The sequence below is a fragment of the Uranotaenia lowii genome, chromosome 2, assembly GCF_029784155.1.
Source record: "Uranotaenia lowii strain MFRU-FL chromosome 2, ASM2978415v1, whole genome shotgun sequence".
Lineage (NCBI taxonomy): Eukaryota > Metazoa > Arthropoda > Insecta > Diptera > Culicidae > Uranotaenia > Uranotaenia lowii.
Window position 1 is genome coordinate 271717129 of NC_073692.1, and position 22436 is coordinate 271739564.

At 38.4% G+C, this 22436-nt stretch overlaps 2 protein-coding genes across 2 annotated transcripts; both read right to left on the reverse strand.

Annotated features, from left to right (window-relative positions):
• Positions 1–821: 821 nt before the first annotated feature.
• LOC129745721 (probable chitinase 10) lies at positions 822–2040 on the reverse strand. Its single transcript, XM_055739037.1, has 2 exons — positions 1368–2040; positions 822–1275 (listed from the first exon to the last, which is right to left on the reverse strand). Exons 1-2 carry the CDS (start codon positions 2023–2025, stop codon positions 1010–1012), a joined length of 924 nt encoding a protein of 307 aa, XP_055595012.1. The 5' UTR covers positions 2026–2040; the 3' UTR covers positions 822–1009.
• Positions 2041–21314: 19274 nt separating this feature from the next.
• Positions 21315–22192, reverse strand: LOC129742644 (60S ribosomal protein L7a-like). The gene is made up of 2 exons (XM_055734573.1): positions 22130–22192; positions 21315–22052 (listed from the first exon to the last, which is right to left on the reverse strand). The coding sequence occupies exons 1-2, from the start codon at positions 22190–22192 to the stop codon at positions 21456–21458; spliced, it is 660 nt and encodes a 219-aa protein (XP_055590548.1). The 3' UTR covers positions 21315–21455.
• Between the last annotated feature and the right edge of the window lie 244 nt (positions 22193–22436).

The following is a 22436-nucleotide window of genomic DNA, read 5'->3' on the forward strand; positions in this document are numbered from 1 at the left end:
TGGTCATGTTTTTCACAAAAACTGGGGTTTTTTGCCCGCAGCTGCAAATACCTTGCCAGATCAGACACTTTCTTGCAAACTCATCGGCAAAAACGAATTCAAACTTGCCGGGGACATCACCCCGACCAGTGCAGTGCACCACTGCAGTGACTTTATAAAATTTTTGCCTGGAAGCTGCCCAAAATTCTGCTTCACGTACGTTTCGTCATCCATGAGGGTGCATCCGTCGTACTTCGTTGGAATTTTGTTGTATAACTTCCGGGCACGTCCTTTGGCTACTAAATTCTGCTTCAATGTCCGGTTTGGTTGCTTACTGGCCCGATAGGATCGTATTCCTTCGCGCAGACGAATCCTTCTGACGGTGCACCGGTCGGCGTTGAATTTCTTGGCGATGTCGTAGTCTGACTACCCTGTGTTTGCCTTGATCGTTCTCAACACCTTCAAATGCAGTTTTCGATCCTTAATTCCACTATGACGCTTGGCATGATAGTATGCATCTCACGGAAACGTTTGAGAACGCTGCAACCGTGGTTGATTTGACCATTTTTAACGATTTCGCGATTTATGAATCCGTTTTGTAACTTTTTAGAAACAAAACGAATCGTAATGAAATTTTCAACATTGATAGAGGACACATACCAAAACAAAGTACTGTCAAAACATTCCAGATCTGACAACTAGGAGCACTATAGTATAATAAACAGTGCGTCCAGATTTATCGTGCTTCATGCTTTAAAATAAAGATGTGTTTTCATCTGATTAGACAACCCCTCCATATTTGACTAGCCCTAACCCATCGTGTGAAAAAAAAACCAACTAGCTACAGTTTATGAAAAAGGACCATTTTATTTCAGCCTATTCAACATTCGGTAGACGAGAATAATAAGCATTTTAACCTTCCACTTGTAATTTGAACATTCTAATGTTTAAAACAAAGCACACATTTCAAAAATAAACCTTATATGCTAGTTCAACAAATTTAGGCGTAACGAGCGTAAAGGAGCGCTTCCTAGCCAGTTGGCGGGCAGGTGACTCCTGGGATGCATGGTGTTACACATGTTACAGAAGAATCACAGCAAGCGTACCATGGCCAATCACAGACACCTTGTTTCTCGTTGAAATGTAGCCCTGGTGGACATTCGACCTCACATGCTCTTCCGGAGTTACACTTGTAGAACAAATCACAGCGGTGGTGGGGCAGAAGTACCGGTTTCTGAGGATTGACCGCGGGGCACAAGGCATTTGGTGTGCAGTACTCTGGACAGAGAACGCAATCTGCAAAAAGGCAACCATGGATAAAGTAAAGCTTAGTCTAGTAGAAGACGAAGGTTCATTTTTGGATCCATATGCGGATCCGGAAAACTTACCCCCTGGTGGTGGTGCTTGAGTTGGTGGTGCTGGGGTTGGTGGCGCGGGAGTAGGTGGTGCCGGTGTTGGTGGAGCAGGAGTTGGCGGAGCAGGAGTTGGCGGAGCTGGTGTTGGAGGAGCTGGTGTCGGTCCAGGTGGACAAGTTACTCCTGGAATACATGGCTCCCTACATACGACTGATGAATCACAACATGCGAGGAATGGCCAGTCACAAACTCCCTTATCTTTGTTGAAATGTAATCCAGCTGGACAATCTTGTACGCATGGCTTTCCTGCTTCATTACACTGATAGAATTTTGCGCAGTTCGGATGGTCAAAAATATTGACAATGGAGCATCGAGGGTCGACATAACTTTCACAATTACCGTCATCTCTATTTTGACATTGAATTGTAGCATCACAGCAGGCCAATGCGGGTAAATCGCAATTTCGTGTTAGAGTGCTGAAGTGAAGCCCAGGGGGGCAATCCATTTCACATCCTGTTCCTGCGTTACAAGTGATGAACTTGGAACAGTTTGTCAGATGAGGCAAGTGTAACGCGTGTGTTCCGTCAGATGCTGGACATCTAGAGTCCACCGGACATCCGCACAAATTACAGGTTGCTGCATAAGCTGTTGCCCAAAATAGGGCCAAAAATGTGAACCCTATCAACTTCATTCTATTGACTTGATAAGATGCGACTGATGGAGCTCGAAGAAAAATTTATTTATTTATACCATTGCGTTTATCTTATAATTTGGTATCTGTTTGAACATACTTTCCATTTTAGAGTTTTATCACTTGATCATGTGTTGAATGACAATGTTTTTATATCTTCTGCACATTTGTTCAAGTCTCTGTGTAACCGAGGAAAATCATTTGATGTTGAAAATTATTCTCATTCAATGCATTTTTTGTACAGCTTCTGCGAACATCTATGAAAGGATTATCATGATCTAATAAAGGATTGAGACCAATGGTCCGAAAATCAATCAAAACAAACACTCAGGATGCGTTTCCTGTTGGAAACATTCCGATTGTATAATGGGATAGCGCCTCTCGCTACTGCTTCGCCTGGCTGGTATGCAATCTCGATCAGCGCTCCTATCAGCTATGCAAACCGAGTCGCATCATTCAGAATCATCGGTTCAGCAAACATCGCATATCGGAGATGAGTGAGATACAAACTGATCCATTCTGAATGTAGCTCACTCAGTATCTGCCTGAATTATATGAAATTCAAAATTATTTTTTGCAGGACGAGAAAAATCAAACAGTTGTGTGGGACACCATAAATTCTCAGTAGTTTTAACGTGACGTACGACATTTTAATAAGAGAACTTGTGAAAATTGAAAAACACGGCGAAAGTGAACATCTTTCCCTCACAAACACAACTGCAATTTGATTTTGATCATACTGATGTTAAAAAACGTTATAACAACAAATAAATTTATTAATTTGCTTTATATCAAATCAAACAAAATACGCTAATGATCGGCTTCATGTATCATTCACTCACTGCCTGATCCATTCACTCCTGATCGAAGACCAACAAGATTCGCCATATGCATTGCGCATTGGTGATATTCCAATTTGATGATGGTGCTGCACTGTTTTGACAGCAAGCATCGTGCGAGGTGATCTGTATTTTAGCGATGAATTGAACGATCGATGATCGGGTAGGTCCAGTAGCAATCAATAACGAAACCCGACCGCTGTACGTTCAGGTGCGAAGTGCAATCAGAAACATTCATTGAAAATGAGTGATATTCAGAACACTGATTGAGACAAAGAAGGCTATTTGGGTATTACTGACTCACATTTATTATCAAATAGCCAGACACCATTGACCGCCTAAAATCACCCTTTAACCCTAATCCGTCTCAGATTTTTTTACCCATCTGTCTGTGTCAATTTGACATACACTGAGGTTTTTCTACGCGACTTTTTTACGCGGATTTTCGAATTAGCGCGGTTTTTTTAACGCGGATTTTCGAATTAACACGGTTTTTTTTACACGGATTCGCGAATTAAGACGGTTTTTAAAGAAAATATTCTAATCTTTTTCAAAGGAAAACACTTTGAATCATTTTGTAGTTGGGAAAATCTTAGCTCTGAGACTAAGAACGTGATACATGGGACCTGAGATCTGAGACTTGAGACCTGAGACTTGAGACCTGAGACTTGTGATCTGAAATATGAGACCTAAGATCTGAGACACGAGACATGAGACCTGATACTTTAGACCTGAGACATGAGACATGAGCCCTGAGTCATGAGCCATGAGACCTGAGACATGAGACATGAGACATGAGACATGGGACTTGAGACATGAGACTTGAGACATGAGACATGAGACGAAGAAGGAACTCACCAAGAACACAATAAAAGAGAGACTGATAAAAAAGATTAAAAAGCTGAATTTACTTCAATCCGCATAATGCGCATTGTTTTATCGATCTGAATTCCACACTGTCAAATAAGCCTCTACTATTCTATTTGTCTAATTTATTTTGTGTTTTATTATCTTAAAAATAAACGATCACTGTACGCAAATTTTTAAATAATTATTGTTCTTAAGCGTTTTTTTTTAATAAGGGGCCGTCCATTAATGATGTCACGCGTTTGAGGGGGAGGGGGTGTTTCGATTTTTGTGACAATTTGTGACATGTGAGGGAGGGAGGGTTAAGGTTGAGCGTGACATCACTTATCATTACAAAAAAAATAGAAAACAGCAAATCAATAACAAATAATATTATCCTGAATTCGATAAAGTTATACTTGCATCATTCATTTCATGAACAATAATACTCACGTAATCACTTTTGGTAAATTTTATGAGCATAAGAAAGATCACAACAACACTTCCACTGCAACACTCAGGAAAGTCCGTCCCACTAAAATTGTGGCAAAACGTGAACAGGATTGCTTAGCTATTCTAACCTGTGGGTGGAGAAGATATGGATTGCGAATGCATTGAGAAAAAGAAACAGATTTGGATGGTTTCGACATCGTCGCTGATGCTGCAGCTACTGCCTCGACTTTCCCGGTCATTGATACGGAAAGTCATCAACATAATTCTTGGACTCAGGATTGAAATGTGTTTTAAGCAATTATTGAAGGCTTGTTAAAAGTTGTTAACTTTTTTTCAATTCTTTGAATAAAAATGATGATATTAAAATAGCAACAGTTTTTATCAAATTTCTGAAGGGTTGAAAAATTTACTCCATGGGGACTGAGGGGGGGGGGGAGGGGGGTTAGGAAAACGTGACGTAATACAATAAGGGGGGTACGGAAGTTGTGACAATATGTGACAGAGAGGGGAGGGGGGGGTAGATTTTTTCCAAATTTTGCGTGACATCATTTATGGACGGCCCCTAAGTAGTTTTCAAATGATGATGTCCACTGACTTTAAAAATGTGCTTTCGAGAAAAACGCGTTTGAAGTTTCTGCTTGTTTTATTTTGCAGTATTAGATAATAGGAGATAAAGGCCTATAATTTCTACAGTTTTGCTTTGATTGACATGAAAGTTTGACACAACATTCTCGAAATGTTTTACAATAAGAAAATAAAAGAAAATAAATCGATTTTTTGAAAGTGTTAGACCCCACTCCCCCCTTAAAGTCTTCTTAATTAAGTTTGTTCGAAACAAGTAGAAATGGATTGATGATTGAATACCTTTCTTTTTTTTTTTATTTATTTATTTATTAACAATTTTGTAGCAGTTGGATTAGTCTGAAGACTGTTGTCGACTGCTGAAGCCGGCGATACAGATGTGCACGTGATTAACACTTGACCCCTATGACTTCTTCGGGGGTCCAATTGACTTCGACAGATTTCTTCCAGGACGTAACATGGATCGGTTTTCACCATTTTGACTAGTTTCAACTTGCTTCATTGACAACGACCTGACTAGTTTCGACCAAAAAATTGGCTCATTGACAACTACCAGTTGGCAGAAACCAGTTGAAACCGATTTTTATCTATGATTGATTGAAGCTTTAAAAGCCTAAATGACTGTACGCAGCGAGAAAAAAAGCTTAATTGAAACAAAAAAAAACATTTTTGAAAACATTAATTGAAACAAAAAAAACATTTTTCTTTTAATAATTGACTCATTTTGGGGTGCTGATTCCAAATATTAATTTAATTAACCAGTTGTTGTTTTCGAGAAACCTTTTGAAAATAGGTAAAAAATCATTAAACATTTTTTCGCTTTTGTTTGGGCAAACTAAAAAGATTGGCAAACATGCTCCTTTTATGTATTCTTAAGTAAAATTTTCATGATTATCAGTAGTTTGTAATGTAGCAGACGGCTTTTTGAGCCAGAAATTGAAAGGAAGTTTTTCTAAGAATCATGTCAGTTTAGTCAATGATATATTGTTCGTGTAGATTATAAATATTGCTAACAACTTTTGACAAAAATCGGTCATTACACTGATATTCAAATTTTTTAATTTTTTTTAAAGTTTATTGTTGTTTTGCGTTAATTTCATTAGGATGCTTCTGTTATTTTCCTTTTCTTATTCATAACGTTTGAACTAGAGAAACGCTGACTGGGCTCACTAATCGTTGAGTCCAAAATCTATTTATTAAAATATAAAGTCAAGAATAGTGTGACATAAATTTTTTATACTTGATATGGTTTTTGTTAACATGTTTTATCAATTTATGTTACGTATTGACCGGTTTGGCGGGAAAAAACATTCAAATAATTTCGCAAAAAGAAACAATTATTATACCCATACTATCCAAACATGAGTGAAAATAATCATCATTGGCTAAAATTTTCTCAACGTGAACCCCAAACGTCTAAATCGGTCTGTCATATATTTCGAAATCCTGTTCCAAATTTGCATGAATTTGGAACAAAAGCGTATAACTGTTGGGAATTTAGAAATCGATAACTGTGCTAAAACATCAATTTACGACACCGGTGCCGGACGGACTGTTTTAGCGTGGTCGAAAACCGTGTTTTGCATACACCGTTGGGACAGCCCTTACAAAGAAAACGCCTCCATTTTTATATATAAGATGAAGGCTTATTATTGCAATCAAATGTCTCGCACCGGTACCACGTGCTTTGAACAGTAGAAAGAAGGAAAAAACACCCGCCAAAATTTCTCCTTTCAAATTTTTTATTCTCAGCAAGCTTTGATGTGCTTTCGAGTACACGTGAACTTTGGATGGTCGTTTCTAATGTCTGGCCCATGGTGATCAATGTGGTGGAAAGAGTACCGTAAACTGGGGAAACTTTTTTGCAGATAATATCATTAACTATGTATAAAGTTCAAATATCTAAAAACTGTTTACTACGTTTGAAAGCCTGTAAATTGAGTTACCAATAACCTAAATTTGGTTTTTATTAGGAGATTTTTTATATTACTTAAAAAATCATTTTAAAATCTTGGAATATCTGGTTTTTTGAAGGCTTACAAACAAACATCTCTCCTGATCAAATTTAAGCATTTAGGAGCAAATGGGTTGTTTTATGTGAAAGTTCAACTTTTTTCTTGGTATAGGTTTAGTTTAAGTGGTGTTTTTATGGTCATTTGATGATAATTTTTGGATGTTCAAAACGAACGATCATTTTCCATGAAAAAGCCCGAATAGAAAAAATGGCTAAAACCCCTATCAAATGGTTCATTTTGAAGAAATAAAGAACATGGAAATAGTACGAGGACTTGGGGAATTGCATGAAGGTAAATTTTTTTTTGTTTTTGAGGCCAAAAAATATTAGGAAAGGTTTATAATTTTTGCCCCTAAATGTATGCAGCAACATGCAACATGTATGCAGTTTTTGAAAGAAAACGTTGAAAAATTCAATTGAGTCCAAACAAAAAAATACAGCTATCAATGTTTTGAGCCTTCTGTGCTTAATGGCATCAAAACAATAAATTTGATTTTGTTGAGATACGTAAAAACCAGAGAGATCAAAATTACCCCGAAACTCGAAATCTGGTTTTGTAACATTCATTTAATTATAACCACCAATGTCGTTTGAATTTACTGCAATCAATGATCATGTTTAATACTCCTCACCTCAGTAAGGGTTTGAAAGCTTTGAGGTATTACGAAAGAGCAACCCCTTCCAAAATATTCGAAAATGAAAGAAAAAAGTGATCAAAGTTCCCCCAGTTTACGGTACCTCATTGCATGGTGATGGTGAAAACAATCCCGCCAAAGGAAACGAAAATCGGTTGACAAATGGGTGCCATGACTTTTAGTTCATGGGAATAAAAACGTAAGTTGAATGGGAGAGTCCCTTTTCTTTGGTGGGATGGGCCCAAAACTATTACCTCGACCTTTCTCATGTCCGTTTGCATCACTGTACCAAATTTTAAGCTGATCGGTTTACACAGCAAAAATTATTTCCTGTAAAATTACGCAAATGTCCTGTAACAAAAAGGAGCAGGATATTTACCGCAATTTTACAGGTCGAGAACATGATTACGTGACATATAATTTTTAGTGTACAACTTTTATACAGGACATTTGCTGTAATAATAAACGAATCTTCGTTAACTATCAAGGAAAACAATTTAAAATTACAGGTTTCGTTAATTACAGGTGATTTATTTTAAAGGTTGCAGTTTTCAGTGACACGTAATAGTTAAATTTTTTTCTGTGTAGCGGCGTGGATTTGTATAAGGTGCATATATATACAAACATATATAGCCCAACTCATCTTTATATATTAGAAGATTGTAAGCCTTTAAGTATTTAGTTTTTATATTCTTTTATTTAACAGACACCCCACGGAGTGGAAAATTTTGAAAATTTAAAAGTACTCATTCTAGGAAAAGTTCTAAGATTTTGTAGAAATTCTAGCGTTCGCGAGTATTTTGTAACGGTTTTTTTGCCGCTTGGGGGGGTTGATCACCCCTCCCATAGGACCGCGCCTGTTTCATGTTGTTGCAAATTTGCAACAATTCATATTTTGGCTAAATACTCGAAATACATATGTATGTGAAAATAATATTTTTTCATTATTTTTCCCCAAATGTACTCATCATTGCGCACTATTGTTATTTTTTTTTTCAAGAAAAAAAAATTGAAGTGAAGGGTTAAGTTTGACAAATCTCCAATGCAGCGCGCGTGCACCATACTCGGACCCCATGGCTTCGTATGAACTGTTTTGGAGTGAATGTTTTGTGTTTATGTAGGTTTATTTTGGAAGAACAAATAATTTTCACTTAAAAAGTAAGTGACATCTGTAGTAAATTCTCGCCATACGTAATTTTAAGTGACCGGTCAAGTGAATTACACTATGACGTTTGAGTGAAATTTATCTGAATTTCTAAGTAAGTTTCAAGTTAATTATCTCTCGCGTTTTTAATAAAAGATCATTTATAGAACACAACTTCGATTTCAAATACTTACATTACGCTTTCGTCTTAAATTTATTGATAGGGAAATTCCATCGTAATCCCAAGGCAGATCGATTACTGCGGATAGTGCGACTTCTAAATCTTCCCTGCTGCAAACCAGAAAATCTGTCAGTCCAACCCACAAGCTGAAACATGATAACACCTTTAAATAACTTTTTCTTACATCACGTTTAACACAAACTAAATACCGCCAAAATCGCCTAGTAAATAATTGGAAAAATCCAAATCCAGCAAAAGCTTTAAATGCTGTTCTTTAGAATTTGCCATTTTGAACTCTGAAAATAAACGAAATTACAACCCGACATTCACTTGAAATTCAAGTGATGGATAAGTGAATATTTTTTCTCACTTCAAATTCAAGTGAAGACTGAAGTGTATGTGGATGAATTCACTTGAAATTTAATTGACTGCCAAGTGAAATGTGTATGTCGCACTTGAATGGAGGAAGGTAGCTGGATCCTTGATTTAAAGTAAAAAATCATGTGTATTTTAAGAGTGAATTTGGGTTCAGTGTGGGCTAGTTTACTTAGGCTGATATCATGCTGAGGCGACAAAGCAGCGCTTTGCCTTCTACGTTCCAATAAGAAAGCAATGCAACGCATTGGAATGACATACTGGCGCGTCATGTCGCTTTGAAATTCACTACAAATCATCACTTCTCTACATCTGATAATGCTTGGAAGCGTCTCCTTTCTATCGGGAACCATTAAAAACTCATAAAATCATGCCCGGATTGCAAGAATGCCGAAATTTGAATCGACAAAATTTCTTGTTTTTTGCCGGAACTTAGAATTCATTAAAATTTTCTCGCCGATTAAGATATTTTTTAGTTTATTATCACAAGTTCGGACGGATCTTCGAACTATTGTGCTTAAAACCCGGAATCACTGCTTCAACCCGAGAAAAAACAATATTTCCATTGGATTTCCTATTTGACGCGCTTCAAAACACACTGGCATAAGCTTTGTCGCGCTTTACAAAGCGCTCAGTTCGACAGGTCTACACTTTTTCCATGGAGATCAAATGAAAGCAGGTATGTCGCGTGAACGTGTTGCTCACCAAAGCGCTGCTTGAAGCCTCAGCATGACATCAGCCTTAGGGTACGAACACAGTGAGCGCGAAGCGAAATATTCATTCACCGGATGAATTTCGCAAGTTCGTTTTTGAAGGCCGGCCACAGTGTAAGCGAATTGCGAAGCGGTTCAACACTGAAAAAAACCTTCGGTGTTTTGCAAAAATTAATCACTCGTGAAAAAATCTTTGCAAATTAATTTGCAGAATCAAAACTGTGAGCGAGGGATACGTACCGCGCCAAAAAAAATTAATCCGCGTTAATTCCGAAAAACCACGTTAATTCCGGAGAACCGTGGAAAAAAACCTTGCTCGTTCTAGGACCGCAGGGATTATGAAAAGGAATCTTAAAGTCATGAATACTCGGTGCCTGGACTTTATGAGTACGTCGGAGAATAGATTTTTCACACCCAAATCCTATATGGCGGCTTCAGCCTAACGCCAAAATGCTTTAAGTGACTGAAAATCGTATAAAACAAGCATTATATGGATATTAGGTGAGAGGAATCAATTAGAAAAAGTCGAAATTTTCAGTCTGACGCTATGAAACGCCATCTTAAAATCCAATACGGCGGATTCCACTCAACTTTAAAATATTTTAAATGACTGAAAATCGCAAGAAAAAAAACTACCAAAACTATGACAAAAAAATAACAAAATAATGAAAAAAATTTATAATATATTAACAACAAAAATTACGAAACGCTGACAAAACTTTGATATAAATATGGCAAAGGTGACAAAAATATTACAACAATATGATAAAAATATACCAAATCTTTGATAAATTTGACATTAAAATGGCAAAACCTTAACCAAATTTTAAAAAAATCTGACAAAAATTAATAAAATTTACTGAATAATAACAAAAAATTAACAATAATTCCAAAACTCGAAAAAAAAACTTTTACAAATATTGTACAACATTATGGAAAATATGAAAATTGAAATAATAATATGACAAATATAATAACTAATCAAAATGTACAAATATGACCAAATTTTGCAATAAATTAACATAAATCTGGCGATACTATGACAAAAATGTTACAAATGTAATTAAAACAACAAAGCTATGAAAAAAATATGATAAAAATGTAATAAAACTACGATAAAAACTATGACAAACAGTTGACAAAGGTTGTTTTTTTTTTTGTAAATTCTTTATTTGAAACGGCTCATACCTTTAGGCTTTAAGGAGCCAAACTCGTTTTGTTTGATAACAATTGTGTGCTTATATCTAGATCACTTTTAAAGAAAAAAGAAGATAGATAGGGAAATATGAAAATAAGAAGAAATTATAGACGAAGATCAATAGCTTTTAGGAAAAGATATATTTCGAACATGTAGTCCAAGTCTCTCACACCCAGCACATCTCTCACTGGAACATAGGGTGGTTTTCCTCGGGCCCGAAGGGAGTCTATCAAATTCGTTCTAGCGACAAGATGGACCTCGCACGACCAAACAATATGCTCGATGTCATGGTAACCTTGGCCGCAACTACACAAATTGCTGCTAGCAATATTCAAACGATACCGCGTCTAAGGAATAATGATTGGACATGAGACGGGAAAATAAACGAATAAAATCTCGACTCAGGTCCAATCTATTAAACCAGGGTTTGAGGCTTACCTTTGGGATAATCGAGTGGAGCCATCGACCCAACTCATCCTCGTCCCATTTGCGCTGCCAGTTGACAAGAGAGTTCCTTCGAACTATGAAGTAAAATTCGTTGAAGACGATTTCACGGTGATATGTGTCGCCTTCCATCGCCCCCACCTTTGCCAGAGAGTCCGCCCTCTCATTACCCAATATCGAGCAATGTGAGGGGACCCAAACGAAGGTGATGGCAAAGCAACGTCTTGATAAAGCACTCAGAGTTTCCCGTATCTTCCCGAGGAAATACGGTGAGTGCTTTCCTGGTCTTATTGAACGGATTGCTTCAACAGAACTGAGGCTGTCCGTTATAATATAGTAGTGTCCTACTGGCCTTGAAACGACGCTGTCCAACGCCCAGTAAATGGCTCCTAATTCTGCGATGTATACCGAGCATGGTGGATGGAGGTTATATGAGGCAGTAGCTATTTCGTTAAAAACTCCAAATCCCGTTGATTCCTCTATAAGCGACCCATCTGTAAAGTACATTTTGTCAGCATCGACGTGTCTATATTTAGCATCGAAAATTCTTGGAATCAGAAGTGGACGATGTGAATCAGGGATTCCACGAATTTCTTGCTGCATAGACAAATCAAACTGGACAGAAGAGTTGTCGTAGTCTGGGATGTAAACACGAGTTGGAGAATATGAAGAAGGATTAACCTGCATGGACATGAAGACATGGTATATAGACATAAATCTGGTTTGAAGATTTTGCTCAAGAAGCCTTTCAAAATTTGCGGTCACCAATGGGTTCATGACCTCACACCTGATGAGGAACCGGAGTGATAACAAATTGAATCGATCTTTTAGTGGGAGTATGCCTGCCAAAACTTCAAGACTCATATTATGCGTAGAAGGCATACAGCCCAAAGCGATGCGGAGACAACGATATTGGATACGCTCGAGTTTGATGAGATGAGTTTTAGCAGCTGACTGGAAACAGAAGCTACCATATTCCATAACTGAGAGAATTGTTGTTTGATACAATTTTAAAAGATCTTCTGGGTGAGCTCCCCACCAAGTGCCAGTGATTGATCGGAGAAAATTGATTCTTTGTTGGCATTTTCCTTTCAGATACTCAATGTGGGCTCTCCAGGTACACTTGGAATCAAACCAAACCCCAAGATACTTAAAACACCTCGATTGAGTGATCGTTCTGCCTAGGAGATGAAGCTTAGGTTGAGCAGGTCTACGCTTCTTAGAGAAAACAACCATCTCCGTTTTCTGTGGAGAAAACTCAATCCCAAGCCCCAAAGCCCAGGTTGACAATCTGTCTAAAGTATCTTGTAAAGGTCTGTGCAGATGAGACTCAGTAGATCCTGTGACAGACACTACGCCGTCATCTGCAAGTTGTCTTAGTGTGCAACCTTCGGAGATACAACTGTCGATGTCACTTACGTAAAAATTGTACAAAAGAGGACTCAAACATGAACCTTGCGGGAGGCCCATGTAAGAGGTCCTTCTAATTGAAATATCTCCGTGAGCAAAGTTCAGATGTTTCTCACAAAGCAAGCTGTATAAGATGTTGTTCAATAGGGGAGGCAGACCCCGGGAGTGCAACTTGTCAGACAAAACCTCTATTGAGACTGCATCAAAAGCTCCCTTTATGTCTAGAAACACTGAAGCCATTTGCTCACGTTTTGCGTACGCCATTTGTATCTCTGAAGACAGCAAAGCAAGACAATCGTTTGTCCCTTTGCCCCTTCGAAACCCAAATTGAGTATCTGAAAGAAGACCATTTGTTTCCACCCATTTATCCAATCGGAACAAAATCATTTTCTCCATCAATTTCCGAATGCAAGACAACATCGCTATTGGACGGTAAGAATTAAAATCGGAAGCTGGTTTCCCAGGCTTTTGGATGGCAATAACTCTCACTTGTCTCCAATCTTCGGGAACAATGTTATGCTCCAAGAATTGATTAAATAAATTCAACAAGCGAAATTTGGCGGCATCCGGAAGGTTTTTCAACAAGTTAAATTTGATTTTATCAACTCCCGGAGCTGAATTGTTACAAGAGAGGAGAGCAAGTGAGAGTTCCATCATTGAAAAGCTGGAATCCAGATCGCATCTGTTCGGAGACACACTTCGGATGATTTTTTGCACTGGTGTGGAATCTGGACAGATTTTCCGTGCGAAATTGAAAATCCATTTATGCGAATGTTCTTCACTCTCGTTCGTGTGAGAACGATTACGCATGCTGCGTGCCACATTCCACAAAGTGCTTAAGGATGTTTCCCGCGACAAACCTCCCACAAAATTACGCCAATGCGCACGTTTTTTCCCCTTGATCAAGTTTTTAAATTGCTGCTCAAGAGAAAAATACGCGTTGAAGTTATCCAGGGTTCCGTGTTTCCGAAAAACTTTAAAAGCGTTCGATTTGTCCACGTAAAGTTTAGTACACTGACTGTCCCACCATGGATTGGGAGGCCTTCGGCGAACAGATGGATCTGGGATGGGTTTCGTTTGAGATTTAATTGCACTATCATGGATCAAGCAAGCAAGGAAGGTATATTCCTCCAACGGAGGTAACACTTCCACAGAATGGATGGCTGAAACAATTGCGTCCGAGTACTTTTTCCAGTCGATGTGTCTTGTGAGGTCATATACCATATTTGTTGAATTTGAAGCGTTAACCCCATTGGTGATTGTAATTTTGATAGGCAGGTGATCACTACCATTGGGATCAGGGATTACCTTCCACTGGCAATCCAATGATAGTGAATTTGAGCAGAGTGAGAGGTCAATTGCACTTTGTCTAGCAGGAGGTTTAGGTACCCGTGTTTTATCACCCGTGTTCAAAACTGTTAAATTGAAACTGTCGCAAATGTCATAGATAAGAGTAGAACGACTATCGTCAGTTTGCTCCCCCCACACAGTCCCATGTGAATTAAAGTCACCCAGGATCAACCTTGGTTCAGGTAGCACTGAGCACAGGTCCTCTAGGTGGCTTTGGTTCACTGCAACTCTCTGAGGCCAGTATAAACTGACAACACATAAGTCCTTACCCCTTATAGTTGTATGACAAGCAACAGCTTCAATTCCTCCTGACAAAGGGAGGTGGATTCTATAGAAAGAGTGGCGCTAATTGATCCCTAAAAGCACCCCTCCATAAGAATCATTGCGATCCAAACGAATGATGTTAAATTCGTGGAATGAGATGTTTGATTGAGAAGAAAGCCATGTTTCAGAAAGGGCAAAAATATCGCAACTAGTTTCATGAAGAAGAAATTTGAACGGATCCAGTTTAGGGATTAGGCTACGACAATTCCACTGTAACACAGTGATATCTCCGACCTCTCGGCTTAAATTAGCCATCGAGAGAGATAAACGCTGAAAGAAGGGGCCAAGTTTGCATCAATTGCTTCAAAAATGTCTTTACTACAGGGAGCATAGAGGTAACAATACTCCTGATCGATTCCGAGACGTTGAAAAAAGTAAATATCCCATTTAAAATGTCGGACAATTTAAAAATTCCAGATTGTGATGTTGATTCTGGCGAAATAACGTTAGGAATGAAAGACTTAGCAGTTTCCGCAATGTTTGGAGTATTCTGAGATGTCATATTCATACGGAATCCAGGAGGGACTTGTTTTTCTTTCACTATAGGTGTCGGTTTTTGCTTAATACCAATTGAGGGACTAAATGTTGGGATTTTTGCTGGAATTTTGGGGGTCTTCGGTGCTGGTTTTGATCGTTTTCGCGAGTTGGCTACAAAGATGACCGGGTGTTCTTCGTCGGTAGAATCTGATTCTACATTGTCTACAACTGACAGCGCAGTAAAAATGTTACTTGAATGAGGTTGGATCGGAGGCGCCGCGCTTTTCAAAATGGCGGCATAAGACCGTTTTGAGCGTTCCTTCAAAGAGCGCTTTTGGCTATCCCAGCGACTCTTATATGCCTCGCACGAGGAGATTTCATGGGGTGAGCCCCCGCAATAGACACATTTCTGCTCTATTGCTGAGCACGCTCCAGCCCCATGATTCTCCCCGCATTTGGGACACCGTGGCTTGTTACAGCAGTGCGACGCAGTGTGTCCCAACTTATTGCAATTCTTGCAATCCATGGGGCGAGGAACAAAGAGTCGCACAGGCAGCCTCAAAATTCCGTCAATCAAGACGTAATGAGGGAGGGCGGTTCCCGCAAAGGTCACACGAAATGAGCCTGAAGGTGAGTACCCTTTGACTCCATTTACGACGGTGGCAGTTCTGAGTTGGCGGCAATCCAAGATTTCGACCGAAGCCGAACCGAGGCTCTTAAACTTACCAACGCCGTTGGATTTCACGTAATCTGCCTTCAAACTCATTTCTGTAATCACGCCCTCGATCTCTACGTCTCGAGACGGAATGTACACGTGGTACTCTAAGTTTATAAAATTGCTGACAGCGATTTCATTTGCGGCTTTCCGGTTGGCCACTTCAACTCGCAATTTGTTTGGTCGCACCTTTTTAATGCAGGTTACGGAGGACCACCTTGCCAGATCTCTTGTGATCTGAACCACATTCAACTGCTTTCCATTCTTTTTGGGCCGGATGAAAACCACCCAAGGACCAGTGAAAGTTGGGCTCTCTGTGTAAACTCGGAGTCGGGATGCTTTACTTTCAACTGAGGATGACTCAGAATTATCATCCATTGGAGAATGAAAATCATTAGAAGGACCCGCAACAACCGAATCCTCTAAATGCTCCTCATCCTCATAGACGCTATCTTCGTCATCCTCAGTTGAGGGGATCAACCCCCCGCCTTCGCTCATATTTCTTCACACGAACACGAATGTCCAATGTTAAAATATGAACGAAGCAAACAATGGTCGAAATAAAGATAAATAGATAGTAAAAGAAAAAGTGAAAAAGAATGAAAAAAGAACTTACAATTTTTTCAAGCACTTCTTAGTAAGCTAATTTTCTTGAGTGTTTTTTCTTGGTACACAACCACGTGTTCTTCTGTTGATCGCAGCTGGCCCTGGCGATGACGACAGCAATGATGTTTTTTTTTCCTCGGTTGATTGATGATGGTTCGATTCACCGGGAGAGAATGACCAATCGGATTCAGACTCGTGCTATGTTTCCGTTATCCGATTACGGCTATTATTACCGGATCTATCGGACAACCGCCCACACAGTAATCAAACCTGGATTGGGAGGAAACAATTTGCACTCCTCTGCTGATGGTCCTGGTGCTGATGGTGACGGCAAGGCAACCTGATTTTCCAGCCAGATTTGGGGATTGCGCACCAGCGCTGCCGGGGGAAACACAGCTTGTCACTTCCGTTGCTGAATGGATTCGGCAATTGACGACCGAATGATGCAGGATTTATCTTGTGGAAACTTTAAACTTTTTTTTTCACTTCTGCGTGTATAAAGCACCGATATGTAGCGAAACGAAAATACATCCGCACTTGCCAAGCGACTGGGATGGAATGACAAAGGTTGTTATAGTACTGTAAGATTCTTGTCATTTTATTTTAATTTTTGTCATAATTAGGCCATGTTTTCATTTTGCGTATTTTTGTCATAGTTCTGTAAGATTTTTGTTCATTTGATTGTAAGTTTTTTTTTATAGTTTTGTCTTTTTTCGTTCGATTATAGTCGTTTTACCATCTTCTCTTTATACTGAAAGTCTTATCCAGTACAACTGCATTCGATGATTACTCTTGTATTTGAACTCACGGACATTGGCTTAGAAGGGAACTAACTTGCCAACTGAGTTACACATATCACAAGCCCATAGATTTGTTTAGATTCTGTCATTTTTTCGTCGTATTTGCGATATATTTTTATCATATTTATCATTATATGTTCGGATTTGTCATTTTTTTTTTAATTTTGTGATTTTTATGTCGTATTTGTCATATTTTGTCATTTTTCTTACATATATTTGAAAGTTTTTTGTTATATTTTTATCTCGTTTTTCATAATTTTGTCAGATTATTGTCATTATTTTTGACAAATGTTTGTCATATTTTTTGCAGAACTTGTCATATTTAAGCCCATTTGCCTTATTTTTTGTCAGATTTCTGTGATTTTATTGTAAATTTGTTGTTATTATTTTGTCATTTTTGTAAATTTGTTGTCAAATATTGGTTCTTATATTAGTTCTGTCAGGTCGTTTTATTGTAAAATTTGGATTATAATTTTGTCATAATTTTTTTTTCTGATTTGTCATAGTTTTGCCATTTCTGTGAATTTTTTCTCATATTTTTGTCTAATTTTGTAATATTTTTTTTTAAGCATAATTATTTTACCACATTTGGCGTGTTTTATTCAAAGTTTTGTCATTTGTCACTATTTTTTTTGTCATATTTATTCCTGTTTTCCCACAGTTTTGATAGATTTTTGTCAGTGCTTTTTGCAGTGTTCTCAATATTTTTGTTAAATTTTTGTCAGTAATTTTTCATCTACTTTTTGATCCCTTTTACTCATTTTTTATATTGTGGATGGACCATACGATTTTCAGTTATTTATTGCATTTTGAATTAAGCGGAAACCGCCATCTTTTATTTCAAAATGGCGTCGGGCACCATATCGACTTCTACTTATTGAGTACTTTCATCCAATACCCATATTGTGGGAGTTTCATATGCTTTTCAGTCACTTCCAGCATTTTAAAGTTGAAAGGAAGGGGCCAAATTGGATTTCAAGATGGCGTCGGATAACAAATTCCAACTTCTATCCGTTCAGCCCCTTCACTCTATACACATATTTTGGGGCTTTCATGCCACCGGTCGTTTATTGCTAGTTAGAATTTGTTTCAATTGAAAAAGACTGAAACCACGTTTTTTTTTTCGAAAATCTCCGCTAAAAACCATGCATTTTTCCTCACCAACACAGAAACGACAATAATAATTAAATAAATAAACTTTGAAAAAAGATTTTTTTGATAAATCATTTTACGATAAAAAATATCCGAGAGAATATTTTCAGTGTATGTCCGGATGAACAGGATGAATTCACGCGATCCAGCCGGGTCTTCGCACGAAAATTCGCTTGCACTGTGGCCGGTCGATGTTTTTTTCAACGTGTTTCAATGAGAAGCGGTTTTTCGCGCGAATTGGAAATCCGCTTCGCACTTCGCTTCGCGCTCACTGTGAATTCGACCTTACAGGTATTCCACGGATATACCTGGCCAGCTGGTAACTGACTGAACATTCTAAGAGCACCTATATCCGTAGTCTAAACAGCCGGTTTAAACCCGAATTCCTACACTGTAAATTTTTGCCTCGATTTCCAGCAAAAAAATTTGCTGGAAACGTTCAGCAATCCAAATTTTTGCTGGAAACCAGCAATCGGTTTTCGAATTGCTGGATTTTTCAGCATTCGGTTATGTGCTTGTCATTTTTGCTGAAAAATCAGCAATCGGTTTTCAAATTGCTGGACTTTCCAGCAATTGATCTAGTTTGCTGGAAAATCAGCAAACGAGTTGTGAATTTGGAGTTTGTTTTTGTTTCGTACGCTGAAGTAAGGTGAGATTCTATTTTACGAATTAAGGTTAAATTAATATAATTATTTTATTTTCCTCTATATTCTAGCAACCAGGCATCAAGTCAAGGGTAAGTTTTTATTGTACAGGTAGATATTCCATAGAAGATACTCATCAAAACTATTTTTACAGGTGGCGGATGATCCACATTTTGGCACAAAGCGGCCACCCCAGAGCCGGTGTGAAAGTTGTGAAAAAAAAAGTTTTTTTTTGGAAAATAAATTAATCCCTTATTGAAAATGGGAGAAAATAGTTGTTTTTATTGCTTATTATATGCACAGCCAATATTAAACTTTAATTTTGAATTGAATATAAATTTCATACTAAATACTGCCGGTTGTGTTGAAAGAAATAGCTGGTTTCCAGCAATCTGGATTGCTGATTTTCCAGCAATTTGAATTGCTGGAAACCAGCATTAACGTTTGCTGTTTTTTCCAGCAATTTAAATTGCTGGAAATTTTGCTGGAAAGTCAGCGGGACAAAAACCAGCAAAATTTTGCTGGTTTCCAGCAAAAAAAAATTTGCTGTGTACCAAAGCAACTGCATCCGTATTCCATTATACCAGTTTCATCTCACAACTATTTAGAACTGGTATAAAGATTGCTCCAAAATTGATGAAATTTGGATCCAATTTGACGCAGTTCTAAACCGTTTAACAGTTAATCGTAGACACCAGATACCCAGACTGACCACTGAAGGCTGATTTTGGCGCTTGTTCCGCAGCGCTATCTACGGGTTATCGTGAAACTAACGGCCACATACACAAAAGGAATTGTTTTTACACAAACATAACTTTTATTGTGTACATATTAAAACGCTATTGATATGTCACACACACATTTGCATTGTGCTTTTTGTTTTTATTTTACATCTAGAGATGAACACGGTCGTTTTTGATTGCCTACTTTTGGTAGAAAAAATAACACGATATGGTTAAAACACCACTAAAGAACCATTTTTTAATTAGAGCGCATTAACCAAATGTGGTTAGAATTCAACCATAAAGCATATAAAAAATACATCGACTTCGACAGAATCGTTTACACCAGGAGAAAAAATAGTATCCTATTTCCAGCAAGTTTGTAGCATTTTCGATAGACACTTTGAATGTCTACTAAGGCTTGATACCGTTGGGGTGAAATAAGAGTTGATGGATATCATCCAAATTGATTTTGGCTTCTCGTCAATGCAGGTTGATGAATATAACTCAGATAATGTCGAAAAATTGATTCTAGACGTTATTTGTGAGGAATGCGCGCTACTAATAACAAATAAGTATCTTAACATGCTTATATCCTGTATGTTGGGACAACTCAATGCCGGTTTTAAACATCAGAGTGATGTTAGAAAAGCCTCTAAGAAGAAACAGAAGGAGAAAAGGCTAAATATAGTAGCTTTTTCTAAAAAGCTTTGAAGTCCGTAAGTAGAAATTGAATTTCTAAAGAAAGTTTCGAAGTCAACAACCTGGAGCGGCGGTATGAGGTCTTAATCTGTTGCATTCATCAGTGCATTCAATACTCATATAAATGATCTTTTATTGCAGGCAGAACAGCTACAAGTCACCCAAAACATAACAATCTGTTCACTTTTAACCGTATTCCATTTTCAATTCAAATCTAGATATTCCTTAAACTTAATAAAAATACCTTTGCAGTAACAGTATTCTTATTTGAAAGTTGGAAACCTACCACCATAAACAACGTCCTTAAAGCCCTTTCTTCAATTACCACATTAACCCGTTCCATGTCCACAAAATGTCGCAAAAACGGTGGATGGTTCATGAGAAAGACCTTTTATCGTTGTATCAATATAAATGACCGTCTCTTTAAGCCTACATGCGCTAATTTTCATTCCAATACAATGTACAACAACGTATTAACGTACTGTATTCTCAAAAATATCACAAAATCAAAAAAATAGTGAGCAGGTAACATGGTCGGTTCCTTTAACCAAATTTGACACATCCAATCGATTACCCGTCCCTCAAAACTCCCGTGTGCAAATTATTATCTGAATCCAATGTACCATAACGTCAATATTACTAAAACAGTATTTGATTGTATGGACGACTCCTTTTGCCGGCCCCTTACGTTAAATTTGTTACCTAAAATCGTCTCATCCCTTAAAACTTCTGTGTGCCTATTTTCATCTCAATATGTTGTATAATATCGTTAAAATCACGAAAACAGTGAACAGTTCATATAGACAACCTCCTTTGCCGACCCCGTACATAAAATTTGATACTCAAAATCAGTGAAATGGCAGGAATTGGAATATATGTATTACCTTTTTCTAAAAATTATTGCAATCCGCAAGATGAAATTGAATTTCAAAAGAAACTCTCGAAGTCAACAACATGGAGCGATAGTATGATGTGTTGTTCTGTTGTATTCATCAGTGCATTCAACACTCCAAAAAATATTTTTATTGCAGGTAGTTAGAACAGCTATCAGTCGTCTTCTTTCAACATCGAAAGAATTCGGCACGAGTCCTTATCTTACAACAGCTATCGGTTAGGGCGGGGGAAATCTTCGACTTGCACCGTCTTCTGAGTAAGTTCCCGAGCCTGATCCTTCTTGGTGATGCAGACCATATTCTCCGGTCCGAGCAGACCACCTCTCCAGTACTTGCGGATCTCCTGGTAGCGATCGTTGAAGTTGGTCTTGATGGTTTCAACCAGCTCGGACAGATTGGCGCGGTCTGAGTTGTCCACCTGGTTCAGAGCAACACAGGTGCAGGTCTTACGGAACACCAACGTTCCCAGCCGGGACTTGTCCTTGATGATGCAGCACGGGATACCCATCTTTCGGGACAGAGCCGGCAGGTAAATGACCAGCACAATGGTAACAACATCGTGAGTGATCACAACCAGCTGAGCCTTCTTCTGCTCGACTAGTTTGACGAAGGTGTTGGCGCCCTGCCGCAGGCGGTTGCTTTTCTTCGCAGGAGGTTCCTCCTTGCCAGCGGCCTTGGCCTCATCCTTAGCCTTCAATCGTTGGATCTTGACGCTCGGGTTTTCGGGCCGGTACTTCTTCAATAGACCGAACAGCAGCTGGTTCGTGTTTTTGTTTAGAGCCTGCGCGAACTGATGGTGAGCTATCACCTGAAAACGTCGACGATAAACAACACTGACAAAGTGTTTTACGCGTTTTCATTATTTTCTTTGGTCAAATTTCGAACCATCCGCTCTTTCGAAGCTGCGCTGCTGCCATCTGGGGTAGTACGCTGTAGCGTGAGCAACATTCTGGGTGAACGATTAATTATAGACAACTTTACATTGCTTCGAGTTAAGTTTTCATAAATCCAAATGATTTTGAAAAATAAAACACTCCTTTGAAAAATTGGAGTTTGTTTTAAAGTAAATTTAAATAAATTAGCCTGGTAGGAGAGTCAATTCTATCTGATAGTTCCATTTTAAAAAAGTCAGTCGGTCAGAGAAAACTAACATGGGGCCGTTCAGATACCACCTGGACAACTTAGGGGGGAG